The sequence below is a fragment of the Colossoma macropomum genome, unplaced genomic scaffold (genome assembly GCF_904425465.1).
Source record: "Colossoma macropomum unplaced genomic scaffold, Colossoma_macropomum, whole genome shotgun sequence".
Classification (NCBI taxonomy): domain Eukaryota; kingdom Metazoa; phylum Chordata; class Actinopteri; order Characiformes; family Serrasalmidae; genus Colossoma; species Colossoma macropomum.
In genome coordinates this window covers 9612188-9635734 of record NW_023494786.1, presented here as the reverse complement: position 1 = coordinate 9635734, position 23547 = coordinate 9612188, and the positions used below count along the sequence as shown (strand labels likewise).

At 38.8% G+C, this 23547-nt stretch overlaps 1 protein-coding gene across 2 annotated transcripts in view; it reads right to left on the bottom strand.

The window, feature by feature from the left end:
- igsf9ba (immunoglobulin superfamily, member 9Ba) overlaps nucleotides 1–23547 on the bottom strand; it is a 104483-nt gene that overhangs the window by 30774 nt on the left and 50162 nt on the right. For both annotated transcript variants that reach the window (XM_036560507.1, XM_036560512.1), the window contains exons 4-6: nucleotides 19576–19727; nucleotides 10432–10549; nucleotides 463–604 (exon numbers count right to left, since the gene is read on the bottom strand). In XM_036560507.1, coding sequence (XP_036416400.1) covers nucleotides 463–604; nucleotides 10432–10549; nucleotides 19576–19727 — 412 coding nt within the window. The remainder of the gene's footprint in view (nucleotides 1–462; nucleotides 605–10431; nucleotides 10550–19575; nucleotides 19728–23547) is intronic.

Below are 23547 nucleotides of genomic sequence, written 5' to 3'. Positions count from 1 at the left end.
ACTTGGTAAACTAAACGAGCCTAACCAGGACTCAAGAGATGATGCTATTTGTGAAAGAATTACTGCTGTTGGTACTGCACCTTAAAAAGCATGTCGGAATAAAAGTCTTCTGTTGTCGGTTGTGCCATGTAATATCTGAGGAAACTAGAATTTACAGGCAAAAGCTTTTCAACAAATTCAATACTTCAAAATTTGTCCTATTTTTCCAACATGTTATGGTCTTAAGGGTTTCAAACATAAAATCACGCCAAACTCTTTTATTTACAGTTTCATATGACTCAATTTCCTTTTTGATAGTTTACTAAATATGTAAATGTGGCTGTACAGTCGTACCACCTGACGTTTTTAGATTTCAAGACGTTTTTTTTGGATGATTGTATTATACAGTGCAGCCTTAATGCACACACATAACTAGGCGGTAGCTAAAACATGGCACAGTAGTGAACTCGATCATAACTTTACTTCTTGAAGTAGACATTGTCCTCCTCCCAAAACCATGTGTAGGTCAGGTTGCCGGGGTAGGCCTCCGCTTGGCACGTGAAGAGGGCGTTCTGGGAGATGTTTACAGTGATGTTCTCAGGAGGAGCTACGATGTATGGAGGACCTGGAAGAAACAGCAAACTAGTGAGTTATTTTGAAAACATCCAAAACGACTAGTGTATATGTGTATATATATATATATATATATATGTGTGTGTTTTTCTGTATATACCTCTCCCCTTACCACAAAATATTCTTGATCAGCCAAGACATTTTTATCATCCAACCAAGTGTGCATCCTTAGTATTGCACTGAAGCCAAAACACTGTGTATGTGTGTTAGTTTAAGAGAGAAGGAAGCTGTAAACAAAGTCAAATTGAGTGGATTCATTCAGAAATGTGAGTGGACTTCTATAGTCAGTCTACCTACATTACGTTGCATGTTACCATACACCATGTGGTCAGCTGTGACATTGCTAGAATTTCTTGCATGTATGTCTGAAACTAGCATTTACTTCACAGACCAAATTAAACTACTGAGAGAGCTAATTAAGACCATATCAGCTACAAGATTTAAGCTCCATTAATATGAGTGCTAACTAGGCTATAATCCATACCCTTCATACTTCCATAATCCATGAAACTTTCTTAGCTCAAAAAAAAAAACCCCAAAAAAACTCATGATTTTGTTACATAAATATGTCACTGTTTCCACACAATAAAATTCCTCAACCTTCTGTCAGCTCAGGAGGGTGGTGGGTGTACACAGTAGTGATATCACCTCTGTCACTTACACTTACTTGATAACTTACATGTTACAACCCTGCCCGGTCTCCTTTACTCAATCAACACTGTGCAAATTGCATGGCTAAATCATCAAACACTAGACTCAAACTGTGTCCAGCTGTTAAGTAATCTTGCTTATGTGGTTTCTGACACTGTATATCACTGTATAATCCATACTTCCATCCACTTTTATAGACAACAGTATGTCATACAGTGTCAAAAAACAACAAATTCATAATGCAGTTTTGGGCAAATGTGTGAAGTTTGCACAATGCTTGTTAGTGTACAAGCTAAAAAGCAAACTTTTGGACAGAAACATGAAGGGTTTCATTTCAAAATGCGCAACAGACCATTTTCAAGAATTTTCTTTTTTTTATGATATATATTGTTGGGAACTGTCTTTACACATATAAGAGAAATAAATATGGATTTTCCATCATAAGTCAGCTATTCTTCTTTCAAAATCCATATATCCAAATTCATATAAATGGATATAGAACATGTGATATTAATCTCTTTATATCTTCACTGATCAACTATAATTAGTGTAAAAGAGACATAATGTAAATTTGATTTTTTCCTAAACCTTTCCTTTAATGTCAGTTTGCTATTGAGGTCAGTGTATCAGCAAGTTGACCAGCGTCAGTCTTTCCTCCCCACCAGAGGTCGTCACTGAAATTCCTTCTAATTGGACAAATAAGCAGCCCAGCACAATATCCTAAGCCTCAGACCAGTGATGCTTGTACACTCTATGAATGGTCACAGCACGGTCTTCGCTCATGGCATAAACAAATACAGCATTTGACTAGTCACGAAACACGGTGCTGATCTTAATGTGTGGAGGATGCCCTGAGCCTTCTAAACACTTCCTTGAAGTGCAGTAAATAACGCTGCAACCAAAGGGACTCCTGACAATACAGTGGGTTTTGCATATTAAAAAGGCTTCACAAAAGGAATCGCTTGAGCAGCCCTAAAAATATCAGACACAAGCCCCCGTGCTGTTATTGCAGAAGACTTATGCGGAGTGTCTCTCTGGAGGCTCAATGAGAATATTGCTTTTTGTAAAAACAATATTGCCAGTTTACTCAAAATCTAGGAAAACAAGCCTTAGGCCAGCAACTTGGCACGGCTCGGTCTCGTCTCCATCTGACTCTGAGGCGCTGGAGTGCGCCAAAACAGCATCTGTTCTTGCAGGTAACAATAATAATAATAACAATAATAATAATAATAACAATAATAATAATAATAATTTATCAAAATCCTGCCTTTCCCAGGCCATAGAAACAAAAGAGTAAAATATATAGCACTGAGAAAATGACGCATAAAGCTATTTATGTGGGTACTAAGCATTTACTTGTTTAAATAGCAGGATTAGGATAATTACAAATAATTACAAATAAGAAAATGAACAATACATTATGATTTGATATGTATCAGTATGTTAGCGTTACCATCCAACACCTACCGCAGCTAATCAGTCCTTCATTCAATTAAATCAGGTGCTGCTGATGGAAGTGAACAAATCCATCCAGTGACTAGACTGCACTAAAAATCAGGAACCAAACCTCCGTTCTTCTAATTATATTCTTCTACTCAATATATTAATTTTTTGAAATCCAAAAATTCTTTTTATGTTTCACTGTTTTATGTTTGTTTTTACAGTATTGCAGAGAATGTATGTATTTCTTCTAATGCTATACTGTTTTTTACTGGTAGACACACTAGACTTTAAAAAAATAGATATTTATACTGTACTGTATAAGGCATAAAGTAAAGGGAAATGGTCCAGCTCAATCAGCACATTTAGGCTAAACAAAATGAGGAGTGTAAATCCCTGATCTCACAAAAATTACATTATAAATTTTTAAATTAATGCATTATGAAATCTGATTACTTCTGTACCATTGAAAATTATTTTTAAACAACATAAATACAGGAAGTATTCACCTCACTTCCAAAAAAGTTGGGTGTTGAATCCAACTAAAAATAGAAAGCATATGTCACCCTCTATGGTGATTCAAAGAATGTGAAGAAATTTCTGTGTCTAAAGGGCATCTGAAAACTACAACTGGATTCCTGTGACTTTTGATTGCGCCAACAACACTTTGCATCAAAAACCAGCATGTTTCTGTGATTCTTCTGTGGATGTTACCACATGGGCTCAGGAAGACTCCACACAGTGCAAACCATATGTCTACAATATCCAGAAACTTAGAGACTCCTCTGAGGCGAAGCCAGGCCTGAATCATCAAGTTAGAGGCCCCTGGACACAAACATTTGGTGGTACCCTACCTGGCTACCTGTTTGTGGGAGTCAGTGATTTTTTCTTTAATATAACAGGAGGTTACATGAGACCTATGCAGCACCACTACGGCAGCACACTATCTGCTGTGTTTTTTTCCAATTGAGGTAAAACAATAGCAAAATTACTTATTACACATTAATGAGAGCACAAGCTGAACAACACAAGGACCAATGCAGCACATCTATATAAATCATGTGTCTGCTCTTGGCAAGCAAAACATTTACCTCAATGCTGTGCTGTTAGTAAAGTTCCTACTGCTCCTGGCACCGGGAGTCAAAACAGCTGTTTAGATTTTCTCATAATTGCTAGTAGAGACCCTGTAGTGCAGGGGTCGGCAACCCAAACGTTAAAAAGAGCCATTTTGTCCTTTCAACAAAAATTAAAGCACCATGGGAGCCACAACATTTTATGTTCATTTTATTCAAGTAACGTTTTACATTCTTGGCTGTAAATATGTCTCAATATGTGCTAATGTCCTAGTGTAGAATAAAAAAATATATAAACATAAATCCAGACTTACTTTGCTCTGCTTTAAGCTTTAGCCCAGCTATAGACATTTTTCTCAAATGTCCGGCAGGATACTTTTCCACAAAAGTAGAAGTTTCTTGTGAAATATCGTTCAACTTTTTACGAGGCTTTACAGTTTCTCGTTGCAGATTAAACGTATAAAGAAATCAGTTGGAGTGCTTATAAAAGCAAATAAGTCCATTCATCAGTAAAATTTTCAATGTTCATCTTAAATCTTTCTCTTTGCCTTTTCATTAGCTACCAGCTAAGCAAGACTGTTGCCTGCACTGCTGTGTGACCAGCAGTCTAAATGCTGATCTTCACGGTTAAACATGAATTAGCAGTTATACATGAACTCCGGCGTTTAAGACAATTTATTGTTAAAACTGTGTTAGAACGATCAGTAGAGCTTTATTTTACTGCAAAGAGGGATTATTTTATTGATAACAAAAATCTAATTCTGCTGCATGTGTCTCCAGAGCTGCATGTTGCTGACCCTTGCCCTAGTGGCTCGGGCCCCAGGGCATGTGCCCATAAAACCCTTTGGATGATCCGGGCCTGGTTCAAGCTCATCTGAAATGGGCAGTATTTCACAGTAGAAACGTATTGTGGTCTGACGAGTCCACCTTTCAGACTATTTATGGAAATAATGGCCGTTGTGCTCTCTGGGCCAAAGACAGAAAAGACCATCCAGATTGTTACCAGTGTAAAGTTCAATAGCCAGCATCTGTCACTGCACATCTGTACAGGCACCATTAACGCTAAAACGTACATCAATGTTGTGAGCAACACATCCTTTTTTTCAGAGATGTCCATGCTTATTTCAACATGACAATGCCAAGCCACATTTTGCATGTGTTACAACAGCATCAAAGACTGCTGGTGCTAGATGACCTGCCTGCAGTCCAGATCTGTGTCCCATTAAAAACGTAGAGCATTATGAAGCGCAAAATACGAAAATGAAGGCCTCACACAGCTGCACAGCAGAATACTTGTATAACAGAAGAATGGTTTCCCTTTCAAAACTGCACTATTTTGTGTTTTCAGTGTTGTTAAAAGGAAAGATGATGTAGTGGTAAACATCCCAACATGTTGCCATTGACACAATCTGGAATTAATGTACATGTATGTACATTACTGCTTTTTGTTGTTATAAACATTTCACATACTGTCCCAACTTTTTGGAATTGAGATTTTTACACAGTACTTGAATACAGGTAATAAAAAAGCATACCAAGCTTTTAAAGAAATATTTGCAATTAGCATGAGAATTTTATTTTAACCAAAATCAGCACTTTTATTATAATTGATCATAATCAATTGTAACATTTCCAAACAGATACAGTTGAATTGCCACCATTGACTCACAATACACTGAGGCATTTTTACACCCCTAAAATGAGCCTGCATGTGTGGCTGGGGACATGCTGTCTAACATTACTGGCCATCATAAATCTGACCACAGTGAAAGCCACAACAGGCAGGCTGATGGTGTTTGCCATGGTTGCATGTACAGAGCAGGGGTAATAAACGTTTAGGGTGCCTAAAAGATTCTGGCACCCTAAATGTATTCCTTTATTTTACTTTTATTTCACTGAATACGTCTTTTGAGGTTACAACCTCTTCCAATTACCTATGGCCTCTCTGGTCATGTCATGAATTTCCATGAAAAGAAGAAAGGGGAAAAACATGCAAAACTGCTGTGCTCCCCATAGTTTTAGGTATAATTTTATAAGTGCTATCAATTGATTAATTCTGTAAGCAGTTAAACTCAAGATGCAATTTAAAATGTAATGGGGCAAACTTTAATAATGCATTACTGAAAAATAACCGGAGCTCAGCTCTGAAATTTTGCATGGTTGAGTGTTAAATTAAATTGAATTTAATTGTTCTTTTTTTTCATCGAAATTCAGGATGTGTATGGACAGTCCCACTTGTGAAAAATGTTTGTATGATTCTAGTGTTGGCTTACAGATTGCTTATTAGACCTATCTAAGAAATACCTGGACATAGTCCAAATATTCTAATCAGCACATTTTTTTTATTATGATTATTTCTCAGTCCAGCCTGTTACGGCACTGAAGCAGAGTAGAAATGAGTAATGAGTCAGAGAGGAATGAGTAAAATGGGCTCTAAAGGCAAGTGGTCACCATGTTTTGTCCCATTGGTGTATATGGCATATGTCATGCTACTAACATGTCCCTATAAACCATTTCACAAACAATGTCAGTGTTAGTTTTGACCCAGCGCTCCACTGAGTTCAGCCAGAGACCCCCCAGTGTTAAAAAATCTCTCGTTCAACTGAGAAAACTCAGAAAACTGCGCTAGCTAATTAGGAATAGGATTTTTTTTTGTTTTTTTAGTCTTATCTAATTCAACCCCCTGGTTAAGTGGTTAAGACTGCCCCAATCACATGATGCCACCAGCACTAAGAGGGTGAGTCATCTGAAGCAACACTGCCTCTTTTTGAACACAACATCATTGGACAGCTGAATGCACTTGGAGGACAAGGCTAATCACCAGTTCTGTTATGTCAGCTAACAGACGCTTGCGCTGGCTAGCATCACACTGAGTGACAGTCAGAAGGCCAGAGAGAACAAGGCCAATCATGCTCTCTAGGACTCCTGATCTCCAGATGATATAGCCAGTGCCACTGAGTTTGACTGACTGTATCTTTAGGTCAGTGGTTTATGCGGTTTAACAAGAGTAGAGTTTTTTAATGTAACTTGGTTCTGGAGGCGTGGGCGGCACGATGGCGCAGTGGGTAGCACTGTCGCCTCACAGCAAGAATGGCCTGGGTTCGATTCCTGGCCGGGTGACCAGGGTCATTTCTGTGTGGAGTTTGCCTGTTCTCCCTGTGTCTGCGTGGGTTTCCTCCGGGTACTCCGGTTTCCTCCCACAGTCCAAAAACATGCAGTCAGGCTGATTGGACATGCTGAATTGCCCCTAGGTGGGAGTGAGTATGTGAATGTGTATGTCTGTTTGTCTGCGCTGCAATGGACTGGCGACCTGTCCAGGGTGTATCCTGCCTTTCGCCCAGCTCCAGCAACCCACCGTGACCCAGAAGGATAAGCGGTTTAGATGATGGATGGATGGATGGTTCTGGAGGCTGTGAGTTTTGCCCAGAACTAAGACTGCCCAGCTTACACTGATTTAGGAGAAATATAGTGTTTACATTCAAGAACATGATTAATCTAGTTTAAAAGAAAATACAGACTTAGGTTCCCTGGTGATTTAACCTCAAGAGACTTGCCCAGTCAAATAGAGATTAAATAAAGGAATAAAATATATTATAAAGCTGGTATGCTTATTGCCAGAAACTTCTCCAGATCTCTGTACAAATAGCACATGAAAATAAAGTAGCCTACCTTGCCCTCCTAGCTTACTGGGATAAGACATGGAATACTTGCTTGTGTGTATGTATTTCTGTATGTGTAAATGTGCGTGTAAAAGTGCATCAGTCTCTGAAAATGTTCCTGGAGTGTTTCCCCCATCTGCCCCAGTCTACTTGGGAGAATGATGAAGTGGTCATGTTTATTACCTCTTTTCTGTATGTGCAACCAGAACAACCACCATGAGCCAATGTGCTCTTTCTGAGGGGCTCAGCAGGAAGAGTTCGCAAATTTTCATGATATAAATGTACAAATTGTACAAAAATCTGAAAGGTTTGCCTCAAAACAATTTAATTCAGACTGCCATACTCTGGATTAAACTTTTCCTGTCGTACAGACAAGAGATCAAAAAAAAGAAAAATGAAATGAAATGTCCCCTTAAACTTTCATCCTTCTCACAAAAGGGCATTCCTTTACAAAACATGCTGTTCCATTTCTCCTGTGCAAAAAAGAGTGCAGGGAAAAAGATACAACTCTGTAGTATCTTGGGGTTAAATCCCTTGCTCAAGGCAATGGCGGCAGCATACCAAGCCAGAGTCCACAATGCTCCAAATATAAACTCATAAAACTAGCATCTTCTGCCTGATTCATAGAGCCAGATGCACATACAAGAGCAGGTGCAGCACAAAATGTGCCTCGATGCGCTCATAATGTATCTGAATTTACTATTTACTAACACCGAATACATGCATCAAAAAAACCTCAGTGGGAATATTAGCTCTTTTTTCATCCTTTTGTTTTCTAATTAAAGAGTTTTTAGCATGTTTAAAACTTTAACAGCATAACAACAGATCTGTTTTTTCCAAGTTTTCACCACTGTTCGTGTAAGATAACAGCCATTATAACAGTAGCCACCATAGACTGTTAGGACAGTGCAACTACTGGGCCAAAAACAATCATGACCTTTTATGGTTTTAAATATAGATAAGAATGATATACTTAGTGGGACTGTGTGATTCGACAAGATGTCAATGGAGTTTAGGCTTCACTTTTGCAAAATATTCAACGTGCAAAAAACGTGGCAGATTAGAATGACTCACGTTTTGAAAAACACACGTCTGGCAGAGCACAGGGTTTAAACTGCACAGTGAATTAATGCAGCCAACAACAAGCTAAAGACAAAACAGAAAATGAGAGTTCAGTGTTGAAGAGATAGCGGTGTTAATAAATGCAATGGATTTGGGCCTGAAATGCTCAAAAGGATTAGTAGATTGGGCTCATACTCTTTCAAAAAAACATTAACATTACATCACTTAGAAGAAACAGGTCTGATGTATGTTTTAAAGATAGAAGAGTAAAGTGGATCGAGAGTTTGGAAGTTTGGAAACTGGAAGGCCCATATCGCTGCCATCTAACTGATCAGGGCTGTGAACATGCTCTGGTGGAAGGCTCCATTAGAGTCTGAGTGACAGGCTGTGATCTATGCGCGCTGAATGGCTGTGAGGGTATTGACCGCTCTGCTTAGAGAGGGCAGACATGAAAGAAAGACATCAATGAGTCCAGACACGATGCAGACAATTACACTAATTCATGTACAGTGAAGACAAGTGGACTAACTATATCTATTGTAGTACTTCACTCAGGCTTTCAACTGTCTGTTGCTATTCTGTATGTTGGTCAAGAAAATAAAAACATCAGGCTCTTTTAACCAACAGTAAGTCAACGATTTCCCAAGATGTTAGGCAAAATAATAAATAAAAATTAAAAAATACCCTCTAAGCTATAGGAGCTGATGAATAAATATTAAACAACATAATCACCAGCAACAGGGGTGTGTTGTTTTCACAACCCTGACTATTACAGCAAGGCTTTCAGTTTGGATCATAAATGTCAAAATTTAAAAAAAAAAACCCACCTCTCTACAATAATGCTCATTTCTGCTAGTGCCCCTACTGGATTGCTTATAGTATGCTAAGCGTTACATTAATGCTGGAGCACAAGAACATATTTTGTCAATTCTAGACTAAATGCAGAGATTGGAAGCTTGTTAAAAACAATTCCAGTTTTACAGTCACTCCTTCAGTATCATTTCTCTGGCACAGAGCTGCCTGCCTACGTTCCGGACTTCCAGAAGGCCTAGAGTGACTTTTTCCTCACTAAGCTGGTCATATTCATTGAAAATCAATACATAATTGGTTGATTCCACTGTCAGTTCCTAGCTGGTAGTTAATCTAACATTTAAGGCCTTCTGCTTAGCTCCTGAAGTCCTAACCAGTGGGGGAGCTGGCTTGGCTGTATTTGCCTAGATACCAAGCAGAAACAAATACCAACTGGATCATTTTTCATTGGATGTTTCAAGATTTTAACGCTTTTGCTGCAAATAAAAACTTTGTGAAATAAGAATACTGCTGCAAAACTTGCAGAGTGTAAATAACACGCATAAAACATTATGTATATTTTTCACTCCCTTCAATATAAGAAAAAAGCTTATGAGAAAATGTCCACTTCATCCAGATTTATGAGAATTTAAGTGCTGTTTTTGGCAAAGGAAGCACGTAGTAAAAGGTGGCAATAATTGTAAAATATGCTTCTAAAAAAACTGAGATATTATAATCTGTAATTTCACCGCCATTTCTCAAAAAAAATGCCTTTTTGAAGAAAAATCCTATATACGTCAAATGTGGCCGTTCATTACTGTTATCTATGAAATTACCACAACCTACTACAGTGCAACATGCTTTTGTCCATTTTTATAGATTACCATATGTCATACAGTCTTTGAAACCACATAAGCAAGTCTATTTGAGATGACTTAACCACTTAACACAGTTTGAGGCAAGTGTGTGATGATGTAGGCATGCAGCCTGCACAATGCTAATTGTTGTCCATTACTTGTACATCAGCCTTGTGGCTCCAGTGCAAAACTGAAACAAACTTTGGACATCAAACATGTCTGACTGACCACATTTGAGATAAGTGGAACAATGCGTATCACAGAGGTGAGCCGGAGAGCGTTCCTCACCTTGCACCAGCAGGCGTGTGGTGTGAACGGCCTCTCCCTGGTCGCTGTGAGCACGGCAGCTGTACGCTCCTCTGTCCTCCCGTGCGATGGCCTGCACCGTCAGACTGCCATCACTCACCTACACACACAAACAGCCGAGACGACAGCCAGATGCATTACATCCATTATAATACCAGCAATAGCAGCCATTAGAACTGGGTGGTATCAGAATTCTTATACCATGCTTTATAGCGTTTCCCAGAATTGGGCTGTGGGATGAATTGCAGTACACAATGCAGATGGTAAGAGTGCAGATTTCAAGCACATACTTGTCATAAGGAGTAACAGATGGCATGTAATGTAAAGCCTCGGAATGAATGCAGGAAGTACAGTAAGGATGCATATTTCAGATATATCAACTTCTACGCTGAAAAATGATACTTTGAATGTGCTCGATTCAGATGCGTACATAATTTCCACATGGAGAAAGTTGATTCTGTCATTCTGTCTACTTACTTTTGACAATGTGTTGATGTAATATAACTTCCCAAGGAATATAGTGTAAAATATTACAAATGCTTGTAAAATACTAAAATGAAGTGTTACATTAAACATCTAGCAAAGACTGAACAAAAAAAAAGCAAGGAATATGATAAACTGCTGAACAGACCTGAGAACTGTCTGGGATTGGTCCTAATATTCTAATAAGCATATATGATTGACATCCCTTAGTCCAATAATCCTTACCCGCTACGCTACCACAGCAGAACTGAACCACGCAGCACAAGCAGGGAGAAATGAGCGAAACAGGCTTAACATTTTCAGGCTGGGACAGATTTAGTGGTTCTAGGGCTCTAGGCAAAATACAGGACTGGGTCCCCTTGATTATATATTTTCAAATTAGTGATACAATCATCTACACTGCAAAAAATGATATCTTAGAAAGTGAAGTCATCTTAAATCTAGTTGTTTCTTATCAAAGAGTTAAAACTAGATGTGCTGATTATTTATTTGCTTAGATTGTACATTATAGCAAAAATACGAGATTTTCTACCGTTTCTGCATAGAAGCTGCTAGGTTGCTGCACGGGGCACGCATCGATATTTATTGGACATCCTTTATACCTATATATTGTACTGCCCACAAAAGCAGGATTAACCAACCTAGAAAGATAACATGTATTTAGGTTCCTTGAAGATTTGTAAGTGTTTTATATTTTAATCAAGTAAGCAAGTAATCAGGAAAAAAGATTATTTTAAGACCAATGACATACAAACTATTATATAAGGCACAATGAAAACATCAATTCTGAATCATACACTGTTGCATGGTATTTCACACATACCCCCAAGTCTTATACAGTCATTTTTGAAAACAGTTCAAATCCACAGTGAAGGTGCTCCTCTATGCATGCTGTTCTCTGCAGGATTATGATCAGGGCACGTTTACAATGCAGGTAGTTATCTGTGTAGGAGTGTGTACATCTGCGCAAGGCTATATTAAGCACAGCAGCTATACTCTAAACTCAACAGCCAATCTCTGAGCCACTTGAGTTCATATGAAGCAAATTGCCTCATGCTGTAATGCCCTAAATCCAAGCAGAAGCATTTGGTGGGTTTTTCTATGCTTGGTCTAAGTGTTCATTTTTACATATTCATAAAGCACTGCATTCACTACATGCGTTGGAGCACAGCGTTCTGATAAAAAAAAGAGATAGAGAGAGAGAGAGAGAAAGAGAGAGACACAGAGAGATAGACAGGGAACAGTGATCCAGAGATTTATACACTGGGTTCTATCTATGCCAAAATCTAATGCCAGAAGACACTTTATCTTAACTGTTCCTGCCACACCAAATACAAGGTATGGCAAGCCTTGTTGGACTATCAGCACTTTGTCTTGTTTTTATACCTTTCTGAACAGTGTCAGCATATGGGGTCATACCTATGTCTATTATACTTTACAGTGTATATATATACTTATGTAATAAATAATAATCTGTTGTTAATAATGTTAATAATTTTCTGATCCAGATACTAAACCCAACCCTACTCTTAAGTAAAGATTACCTGATATCAACTGTGTGTTAAGCTGGCCATGACCATTGGGATACTTTTACATTCTGATTGGCTTTCCATGTGTGCACACTTCCATGCAAAGGTTTTAATTTGTCCAATGGGGAACACAGTTTTGTAAACCACCCACCATCATGATTGTTTTTAAATTATACACAACCACAATAACTAAAACCTGAAGTGTTGAAGTTAAAAGGAACACAAAATAGAAAATTAAAGTTTGTTATGCTTACTGCCCCATTGTGGACTGAAGGCTACAACACAGAAAAACTGATTTTTTTCTACTGCATTACATTACATACACCGACCGGCCATGTCATTAACTCCATCTCCTTGAGTATCTACACTCAATGCCTATTTTACAAGCTCCACTTACCATATAGGTGCACTTTGTAGTTCTACAATTACAGACTGTGGTCCATCTGTTTCTCTGCATACTTTGTTAGCTCCCTTTTAGTCTGTTCTTCGATGATCAGGACCACCACAGAGCAGTGTTAGTGTGTGTTGCAATGGTATGAGTGGATCAGACACAGCAGTGCTGCTGGTGTTTTAAACACCTCATTGTCACTGCTGGACTGAAAATAGTCCACTCACCAAAATTTTTCTTGACATTTTTGACCTGAAGTGAAGGCTTTACTCTAATAGCCACGATTCACTGGAAGTATATTGTCACTATCCAGAGAAAAACAAGTATCTCCAGAATAGTAACTTTACAGGAGAGGGCAAAAACACTCTTACCTTTCAATGTAGGTTCATGTAAAGAAATTTTATTCCAAGTGATTTTAGAGCATTTTTATTGGTCCACACATCATGAAATTTTCACACAACGTACAGGACAGCTGGTGTGTTGAAATGATATAGAAAAATAAAAATCAATAAAAATGGAGATACATGGTTTTCTTTGGACAGCGATGATATGAGAGCTTGATTGGTCCTGCTTTAAAGAAATTCCACAGATTGTTTAAAAATTCTGAATAATTTAATGGTTAAGAAGTAAAGAGTGTCATTCAGAGTGGTTTGATGTGAAATGTTGATTAGAGAGAGACTTACTGATTCTACTTTACAATTTCCTTACAGTGGTGGTGATAGGAACCAGGGCTCGCGATGTCTACAGCACAAATATAGCCCTTTTTTTTACTATCCAAAACAACAAATGAACCTACACATCTCTGAGCTTTTATATGCAACATTGATCATGGTAAATTAGTGATGAAAATATATGAAAATATATGAAAATACATATTAGGCAAAACCTTGCCTTAAAACTAGGCAGTGTGTTCGTAACCATTTCATTGAAAAACTTTTTGTCAAGGAGCTTTTAGAGGCATTAAACTCTTCAGACGTCTGGTTCCTATCACCTCCACTGTATATAATTCTGACTCTGAAATTTTCTTTATAATGGTGAATTTTACAGCGAACCCCTCGGAATGACTTTGTTTACATCTTAAACATTTTATTATGCAGACATTTAGAAAAATCTGTTAAGGACAGCAAATCATTAAACAAAAATAACTGTACTTAGTTTTTGATAGCATTTTTACAACGGCACTCTTGGTGCGATCTGTCAGTTCCAACTTCAGAAAAACTAAACATTGTGATACATATTGTTTTGAAAATGTTTTGTGTATCATGATACTTTGTGCCATATTGCCCATCCCTAATGCTCACATACACACAGCACTCCTCTTATTGCCCTGTCATCCTGGTGTCAGTGTCCGACTCATCAGACTGAAGACCCAGACAAGAGTGAGTAATAAACTCCCACAAACGCTGCTGGTGCCAAGAGCTCCATTTGAATACATGCAGCAGTGTGGCAGGAGGGAGAGCGGAAGGGTGAGAAAGGAGGCTTTCTGCACACACCGTGAGCACAGAACTCTGGGAGATTAAACAGACGGCCTTTCTGAGAGCAGACTCGTCCTTCCTGGTCTTTACGCTTACTGCTCCATCCTCACATTCCTTCTATTCTCCGCCTTCCGGCCATGGCAGCCAGGGTGTCGAGCGCACATCCACTGGCCGCTTCTCCACTTCTCTTAAAGGTGAGGTCACGACACAGCACTGTTGTGTAAATGCCTTTTACCGAAGCTGTTGTGCAGTGGGAAAGACTTTAAAAGGGAAAAGCCAGAGGCTGAGCCAGGCTTCCTCTAAGCCGAGGAACACATGAAATGCAGATGATATCTAAGACTATGTGTACATTACAGTGCTGAAGTGGCACAAATCAGATTTCTTCCTTCACAGCAAATGTTACAGATCTGAATTGTTTAGAACAGTGTGAACAGAAGAAATCTTCTGATCTTTTCAAATCAGATTTGAGTCACTTTACATGTTGTAATGTTCACATTACAAGCCCAATTGCTCAATTCAGATTTTTTGCTCAGATCCACTAACATGCATTTGTGCAGGTAGGTGACTCAAAACTGTTATTAACGTGACGGACCTGTGTCCTGAAACAAACTGCATGTATATATCGTAGTCAATAGTGTGACATGAATAAACAACATGCTTCATGAACAACAAACTAACCAACCAGCAGAACAAGCCTTCATCGTAAAGATCATTTGCTCTAAACAGCTTTTAGCTGTTCCTTATTAGAGCAAGACAAAGATGAAAAGGTGCTTTTGCATTGTTTACTGGCACTAACTTCAGGTTAGGTGCTACTGCCACATTAACACTGAATAATGGTGCGTGAGCAGTGAAAAAACCCATATGAATTCCAATCTGATCAACCTCACTGGCGTGGTGGCATGGCCATGAAATCAGACATGCATCCGATCTAGGACCACCCCAACGATAATGGTACTTTCTGCTAGTATTTATACAGGATTCAGTGCACTGAACTACAGTCCCCAGCATGCACTGCAACATAATGTGCGCTCCGACTCTCCTACCCCAACAACAGTCTATGGGGACAGCGGTTACACCTTAGTTCTACACAATTCTACACAGTTCCACACCAGTTGTATCACCAAACAACTAACTGCAGTTCAGCCAATATAAACACTTTACATTAGCTCAGCAGCTCAGAAACTGAGCCCAAGTCTTAATGAATTTGCAACATCAAAAAGATGCCAGGTGTCAAGTTTAAGCAAATAGGTAGGTTTAAAAGACAGAGCTCCTGGGGACATTAAAATTTTGAATATTTTAAGTATTTGTGTAATATTTCAAGGTCTACTACAAGAGCTTATATTTTACTGTTTACAAACTACACAAAATTGTAAATTTTCAAATATAGTTCAAAATTCAAAATATAGTTTGAATAAACAATCGTCAGTTTGGTTTATTGCAAAATGTTCATTAAAAATTAAATAAAACATAAGGTGTTCTCTGGCCCACTGATTTATTGAGATCTTTTAATAGTAGGCCCTTTTAGTAGTTGAGTTTGCCACCCCTGATCTAATGTAATGTAATGCCTTCAATCCAGCTCCTGAAGTTCTAACCAATGGGAGAGATTCCTTGGCTATTTCTATGTAGCTACCGCAGAGGAAAAAAACTTGATTGGATCATTTTCTCTTCAGCATTTCAAGAATTTAACCCTTTTGTTTCCAAGCAAAAAATGAATTAAGAGTGGTAGGTAGTAGTATATACTTTCAAAGCATGAAGATTCTATTAAATAAAAACGAACTAAAATGACTAATAAAGTTTATTTTTATTTTACAGAAATCATTAAGCCTTTTCTGAATCATTAAGCCTAAAAGGTTCCTCTTTGCAAAAAAGTAACAGGATTTCCATAATATAAGCCTTTAAGATTACTGTCATTTGGATTTTATAAAGGCCATTTCCCTCACACTTCACCACGCATGCATTGTCTTCAAAATGCAGTGTTCAGTCTAGGTAAAACTTAGGGAAAAAAAAAAAAGATTTTTGGAGGCAAATGGCAGTACTGAGTTCTTAAATTTGCACATCAGAGTAGAGGTGTTTTCACACTAATGACAGAGTTGGCTCACCTACAAACCGTAAAGGCAGAAAGGTAACTGCAGCAGAATCCAGACGTTAATTGCTGCCATTACTGCACTGGATGGAGGCTGTTTTGTCGTTTAGATGCTAACGTAACATGAATATTTATGCAGAGAGCCTGCGATGAAGCATATGTAGGAGTTCCAAAGCTTTCAACTCCATGGCCAGCTCACTGCACGGGTTGTTACGGACGTGACCTTTTGCGGGCGCTTCTCGCCGCTGCAGCAGCAGGAGAAAGGCCAAGAGAGGCTACGGGGCGGGAGGGCGCCGCTCTCTGAGAGCAAACGCAGGCCAGAACAGCAGCCAGCCTTCACTTGCTGTTCATCACACACCGGTGAGTAAGAGTGGCAGCGCGAGTAAGGCTAATGCCACTCAAAAAGCTTGCAGTGCAAATGTTAGCTACAGCCAACAGCACGCTCGGAGATGTACAACAAGAGGAACACACTAGAGGTGAGGTTTAAAGGAGCCTGAGCATTAACGCTTAGAAGCCCACTTCAGCTTTACACTCAATTTACACTGCAGAATTATTAAGAAGTGATTGCATAATTAATTAGCTAACTACCAATGAATCCCATTCATTTTTAAAATTCTACACTCTGAAAAATGATGGTTCTTCAAGTAAAGAAAATGGTTCTATATAGAACCATGAACACTCAAAGAACCCTTTGCGTGATTAAAGGTTCTTTGCACTGTGGAAGGGTTCTTTAGATTGATGGAGAATGTGCTGTAGATGGGTCTACATAGAACATTTTTTAAAAAAAGTATTCTATATAGTACCTAAAGAGTTCTGCTATTGTTTCGATGTCAAGCTTGTAACAATAGAGCAACCCTTTTGGTGCTATGTAGAACCCTTTTCTTTAATCAAGAACCTTGAGGAACCATCATCAAGTGTGTGCATAATTAAATGGTTCAGATGTAAAGTCATTCAAAGAGATTTCTAGATCTCTAGAGGTCTAGAGGACTTTGCAAAGTCAGAATTATTCACAGTGGTGGTGACAGGAACCACGTTTTAAGTGTTTAATGCCTCTAAAAGCTCCCTCACAGAAAGCTATTGATGAAATGGTTCCGAATTCACTGCTTGATCTCGGAGATGATAGTTTTGAGAAGTTTCTGGTTCATTTCTACATTCTAACATCTTTTAAAATCCATACATGGTGGTGAGGTAGTGTCATAAGGAAAAATGGTACCCAAAGAAAACGTATTTTAGCGTGCTCAACATTACCTACATCTAAAAACTCATAGAGGTTTGCTTGTGGTTTTGGATAGTAAACAAAATGGCTATATTTGCACTGTAAACATTCAGACTCCTGGTTCCTATCACTACTATTGTAAAGAAATCTGAGTCAGTAAACCTCTCTACAATCAAACTACTCTGAATGTTTACATCTCTTCAACTGAATTATGTAGAAATGTTGAAATATTGTTGGAATTCCCCTTTATTTAGTCATGTTACTAATCAGCATTGACATATTCGAGCCTGTACTTCTAATTTCTTCTGACTTTCAGCTACTTTTGACCAAATTCAAATTCCAATAAATTATCAGTTTAGAATCTGTATATTCAACAGAATGTATTCAGATGTTTCAATGAGCTACAAGTGAGAAATATGTAAATGTTTAAAACTACACTATGTAGGATTTGGGGATTTGGAGACCTCCCTGGTAGACTAATTACACACAATGTGTGGAAAAACACTTTGTAACGTGGGTTGTGCGCACTCACACTCACACCCACTCGCTGCGCACTCACACCATATTTTAGCATGTTCTTGTTTCTCCTGACTCAATAATGCTACTTAGGTATTTAAAGGTAAAAGGTGAATATAGGCAATGGCAGACATGTTTGGTCTGTAATGGTGATTTATCTACTCCCCAATGCTGGCGCTGTGATGTGCTGTAGACGATGTTCCTAGACTGCATGAATGTTCTGTCTTTTCCAACAGAGGCAGCGCAAAGTGGAAATATGCTTGTCAGTTTTTCAGACCACTTCAGCGCAACTGTGTTTTTCATCTGTCAGTGTGAGCTGTGAGGGCAGCAGTGATGAGCTATGTCTGAGGCAAACTCCTGTTAAGTCCAAAGCGTATAGACAACCGTTCCTCTATTGCAGTGATGCCCAATCCTGGTTTCTGGAGAACTAACGCGCAGTCACGAATTGTTTAGCATGTTCGTGGTCGACTAGCAACCAGAGGTCTAAAGCATTTAATGTCTCTAAAAGCTACCTCACAAATTTATTACATGAAATGAAATGGTTACAAATGAGCTGCCTGATACACTGTTTTTATGAGTTTTGAAATAAAACTTTGGTCTAAAACATTATCAACATTTCATGTGTAGGTTTACTACACTACTACTAGTTTTTATAATGAATGAAATGGCTACACTTTCGTTATAGATATTGTGTCCTCTGGTTCACCACCATGACAAAGAAATATGAGCCAGTAAGTTTCTCTGCAATTAACCATTTCACATCAAACCACTCTGAATTACTTTGTTTACATCTCAACAATTCATCCATCCATGCATCCATCATCTAAACCGCTTATCCTTCTGGGTTGCGGTGGGGTGCTGGAGCCTATCCCAGCTGTCGTTGGGCGGAAGGCAGGATACACCCTGGACAGGTCGCCAGTCCATCGCAGGGCAGGCAGACAGACACACACATTCACACACACACTCACACCTAGGGGCAATTTAGCACATCCAATTGGCCTGACTGCATGTTTTTGGGCTGTGGGAGGAAACCAGAGTACCTGGAGGAAACCCACGCAGACACGGGGAGAACAGGCAAACTCCACACAGAAACGACCCTGGTCACCCAGCCGGGAATCAAACCCAGGCCCTTCTTGCTGTGAGGCGACAGCGCTACCCACTGCGCCAACGTGCCGCCCTCAACAATTCAATTATACAGAAATATTGAAAATCTGTAGAATTCCCCCATCAATATACTCCCAGTTAGCCAGAGTAATAACATTTTGTTTCCAACAACCATTTTGTTTTTAATATTTCTACATATAAATTCACTTACCTGTCAGTCCTCTGCTCAACATGGCACAACATCAGCAGCTTCTGCTGTTTCCTGACAGTTAACATTAGCCTGCTCATAGAGATTACAAAAAGAAAGTTTGCAAAAAAGAGCACTTAGTTACCGTGTATTTTTTGTTGCTGGTCAGCTGCTCCCCCTCCCGGAGCCACGTGACCACAGGTTTGGGGTTCCCGAAGGCGGTGCAACTCAGAGTGATGCTGCCCCCCTCCCTCGCCTCCACGTACTGCGGCGGCGTATCCGTGAATGTGGGGGGCGCTGTGAGAGAAACAAAAACACACAGGATCAGATCAGAGTCCGGTACACCACAGACCAGTGCTGTAACTAGGATTTTACAGGCCCCAGTGCAAAAACAATTAATGCCCCTCTCACCATACAAAAATCACTTTCAATAAAAAAATGACAGTGTAATTTGCATGTTCATTTGGTATTACTGTTATGTCTCAAATAAGTTGATGCTAGCAAGGCATCCTTCTCCATCCAAAAGAATCTAATGTATTTAGTTTGTTATAGAACATTAGCATAAATACAAATAAACACAAATACAGTAAAATTAGTGTTGTTTGGTAGTGAAGTGATTTATTATGTAGGTTAGATGAACACAGAAAAATACTGGTCTGGTTCATGACTTCTCACTGTACTTTATTTGTTTTAGTTCATCAGCAGCACCTGATTTAATTTACTGAAGGACAGATTAGATAAACTAGGTATTGGATGTTAACTGTAAATCAGAGAGATTTATAAAATGATTTGGCTAACACATCAAATCACTATAGATTTTTTATTTGTTTGTATTTATTCTAATGTTAGTGTTTCTGGAAAAAAATAAACACTTACTGCCTATATAAATAACTTCACATATCATTTTTCTAAGATGCCTGTTTGTTTAGAATAAGAAGTGATTCCAGACTTAAAATGCGGATCATGTGACGCTAATTAGTCTATAAATAGTGAACATAATCAGCTCAGTCACTTAAACATTCCAGTGTAAATAATCCTCCATTCCATATGGTTTTTCAAATACTTGGACATGTGAAGTTAAAGCTCAGCAATACCTTCAATCCTTTAAATGTAACAGCATGTTTGTACATATGATGCAACATCTGTGTTCCCTAGGTAAACTGATTTAATACCATTTATTAGGTATATACCCTGTACATACTTTAAGAAGATCGATTGGCTGAGAGATAAGGGGGCAGGGGGTGGGGGAGGGTTATTTCACATAATAATGGATGTAGCTCCTCTGGTTTAGTCACCTTTTGTGCTACTGGTCTGGACAGTCCATTTGACATGTCAGGCTACCAGCCGGACAGTCTCCCGGTACTCCCAATGGGCAGTAAAAAAAAAAAATTGGAGGCCTGTTACTGTGGGCCCCCCTTTGCAGTGGGCCCCAGTGCGACAGCCCACCTTGCCCGTCCTGTAGTTACGCTGCTGCCACAGTCTGGCTACTTTATACAACTTCCTGAATATTCTGCAGCTACACTTTTCAACAGTCTGCTTTTGACCATAGATCTGCTCTTGGCTGAATACTCAAGCAACATCTTTAGCAACATCACTGTGTTTAATACACTTCTACACTGCTGTGTCTGATCCACTTGTACCAGCGCAACACACACTAACACAGCACCACCTCATCAGTATCACTCCAGTGCTGAGAATGAACCTCCCCAAATAATATCTGCTCTGTGGTGGTCCTGTGGGGGTTGTGACCATTGAAGAACAGGGTAAAAGGGGGCAAACAAAGTATACATGTGATAGTGGGGAAGCAGGCTCTACAGTTTTCAAAATAATTCTGTAAGTGTGCGAGTTTGTACTGTAGTTTAGTGACAAATCAGCCTACACTTCCATCTCCATAGTAACGCAAGTTTTTATATAAAGACCTACATATAGAACGTAGCAGAGCTATCTTAGTCTATATATAATCAGGTACATGCATGTGTATTTTCCATGTGTTAGGAGTAATACAAGACAGACTGCCCTGCAATATGTGCAATACATATGTTTGGAGAAATGTTTTCCAAAGCATTTGGGTCACAGTCAGCCTATGGGACTTCTGCCATCACCTGAAATGGATCACACACCTGGTGCAAAACAAACAAAACAAGCAATTAATACCTCAGAACATCTGTCCATCCGTGCTTACGTGGTGCTTTTTTTCATCCACGCAGAGTGTGAGCTCACTCTCCCACTGTCAACGTTAAACACATACTCTAAAAACACAAGCTTGCTTTCATTTACTGAAGATATACAAGAGATCTACTGTCTTCACTCTTCAGTAAATCAAACTACCATAACAAAACATGTATCTCTATGTACAGCAGAAGGAAAAAACTTTCTTAACGTTTAATATAAGTAAATATAACACCTTGTCCTAACAGCAAGCATCCATCAAAACCAAAACGCTTCCAAAAACAGGTGGGGAGAAACTAATCTGCAAATGAAGAGAACAGAGCTGTATATCCCTTCTTCTAATTTTTAAAAGGATATTAACAGAAATGAGAGCTTGTAAGGGAAATGTTCCAATAATACCAATGATTATGTTGCTGTTATCTGTTATAAACTACTGATATTGCTTTTATATGTGTTAAACAAATGTCAAATGTCAAACTACTAATCGCATTAGTTTGTGTAGGTATTCACTTTTTTTTTTTGCTCAATTTGTCCTTAAACAAAGAGTTTTTTCCATTAAAAAAGCAGTGCATTTTGTTATAACTAAATGAACGGACAAAATAAGCTTCATCACAATGTATTTATTACTTTCAAAAACTTCACCTGAACATAAAATTATGTGAACGCAGGATAAACAGAATGAATGCAATTTCCAATGTTAATCACTAATGTCTGGTAGAGGAACAGAGGCTGCATGTTCCAACTGCTCCACAGTTGTAGTCCCTGGCTCTCATACTTCTACATTACATCTTGTTTCAAGGAGAACAGGAGCTTTCCACTTTGCTGTTGCTTTTGTTAGTTTGTGGGTAGTTGTTTTATCCATAGCTCTCCTGTGGCCACTCTCCAGCGTAGTCTGCCCAAGGCATCCTCTGCCAAAGCCATCCAACATTACTGATATCACTCATCACTTGACTTGACACATTTTAATAATAAACAAATTCACAGCATGGCAGTAGCTGGACACAACTATCAAGAGAGCCATCCATGGAAACTGCCATTTAGAAGCTGTATTTAAATAAGTGGGCTACAGTAGAGTTATATTCTGCGTTCATTAAAACTTGGAGTTCGGAATTTTCCAACTCGGAATCTTCTCTTCAGGATGCTTGCAGTAAGCTAGTGCTTGGCTGCTGTGTGTATAAAAAGCTCTTAAAAGCATTTACAGCTGAATTAAAGTGTTGTTTGGTTAGCGCTTCGCATGGATGTGGGCTGCGGCAATTCACCATTAATATAGTGTCTAAAAATGACACAACAGCATGCAGTTTGATCAAAAAGCTTGCACACTTAGCTTTACAACTATTTATGTATCTCCAAGTGCTTATCAATATTATACTGAAATAGCACATCTCATAAAATTAGAAACTCTAAAGTCTTAAAACACGCTATTACTTCTTGTTCTTTGGGCACTGCCATGTTGAAATGACGCCCTGGATCAGCAACTCGGAGAAGTCGGCGCTCTTGATAAACTCTGCCTTTCAGAGGGGAAGGAATACAAGTTTGTGGGATGTTCCAACAGATTTTCCCTGCTTGAATTCAGAAACTTCCCGGTTCCCACTTAGTCATGAATGCAGCAATAGCGCAAGAGCAGCTGGGCTTTAGGCTGGAACTATGAATGGTTCAAACTAGGAGTGGGCGATATGGCAAAATATTATATCACGATGCTTCAAGATATCTTTACATGCAAAATATACTAAACTAATGTAATAATAAACCTATAACTAAAATCATTCAATCGTTCTATGTTTTACAAACTGCACTGCACTAAATCCAATTAAACAGGCCTTATTATGCTCACTTTGTAATGAACCATGCAGTTGGTCAGTGTTCTTTAAGTACTGAGGATTGACAAGGAAATACATTAACACAAAACTGCGTTTTTAATAATTTACTGCATTATTACTTTATTAACGCT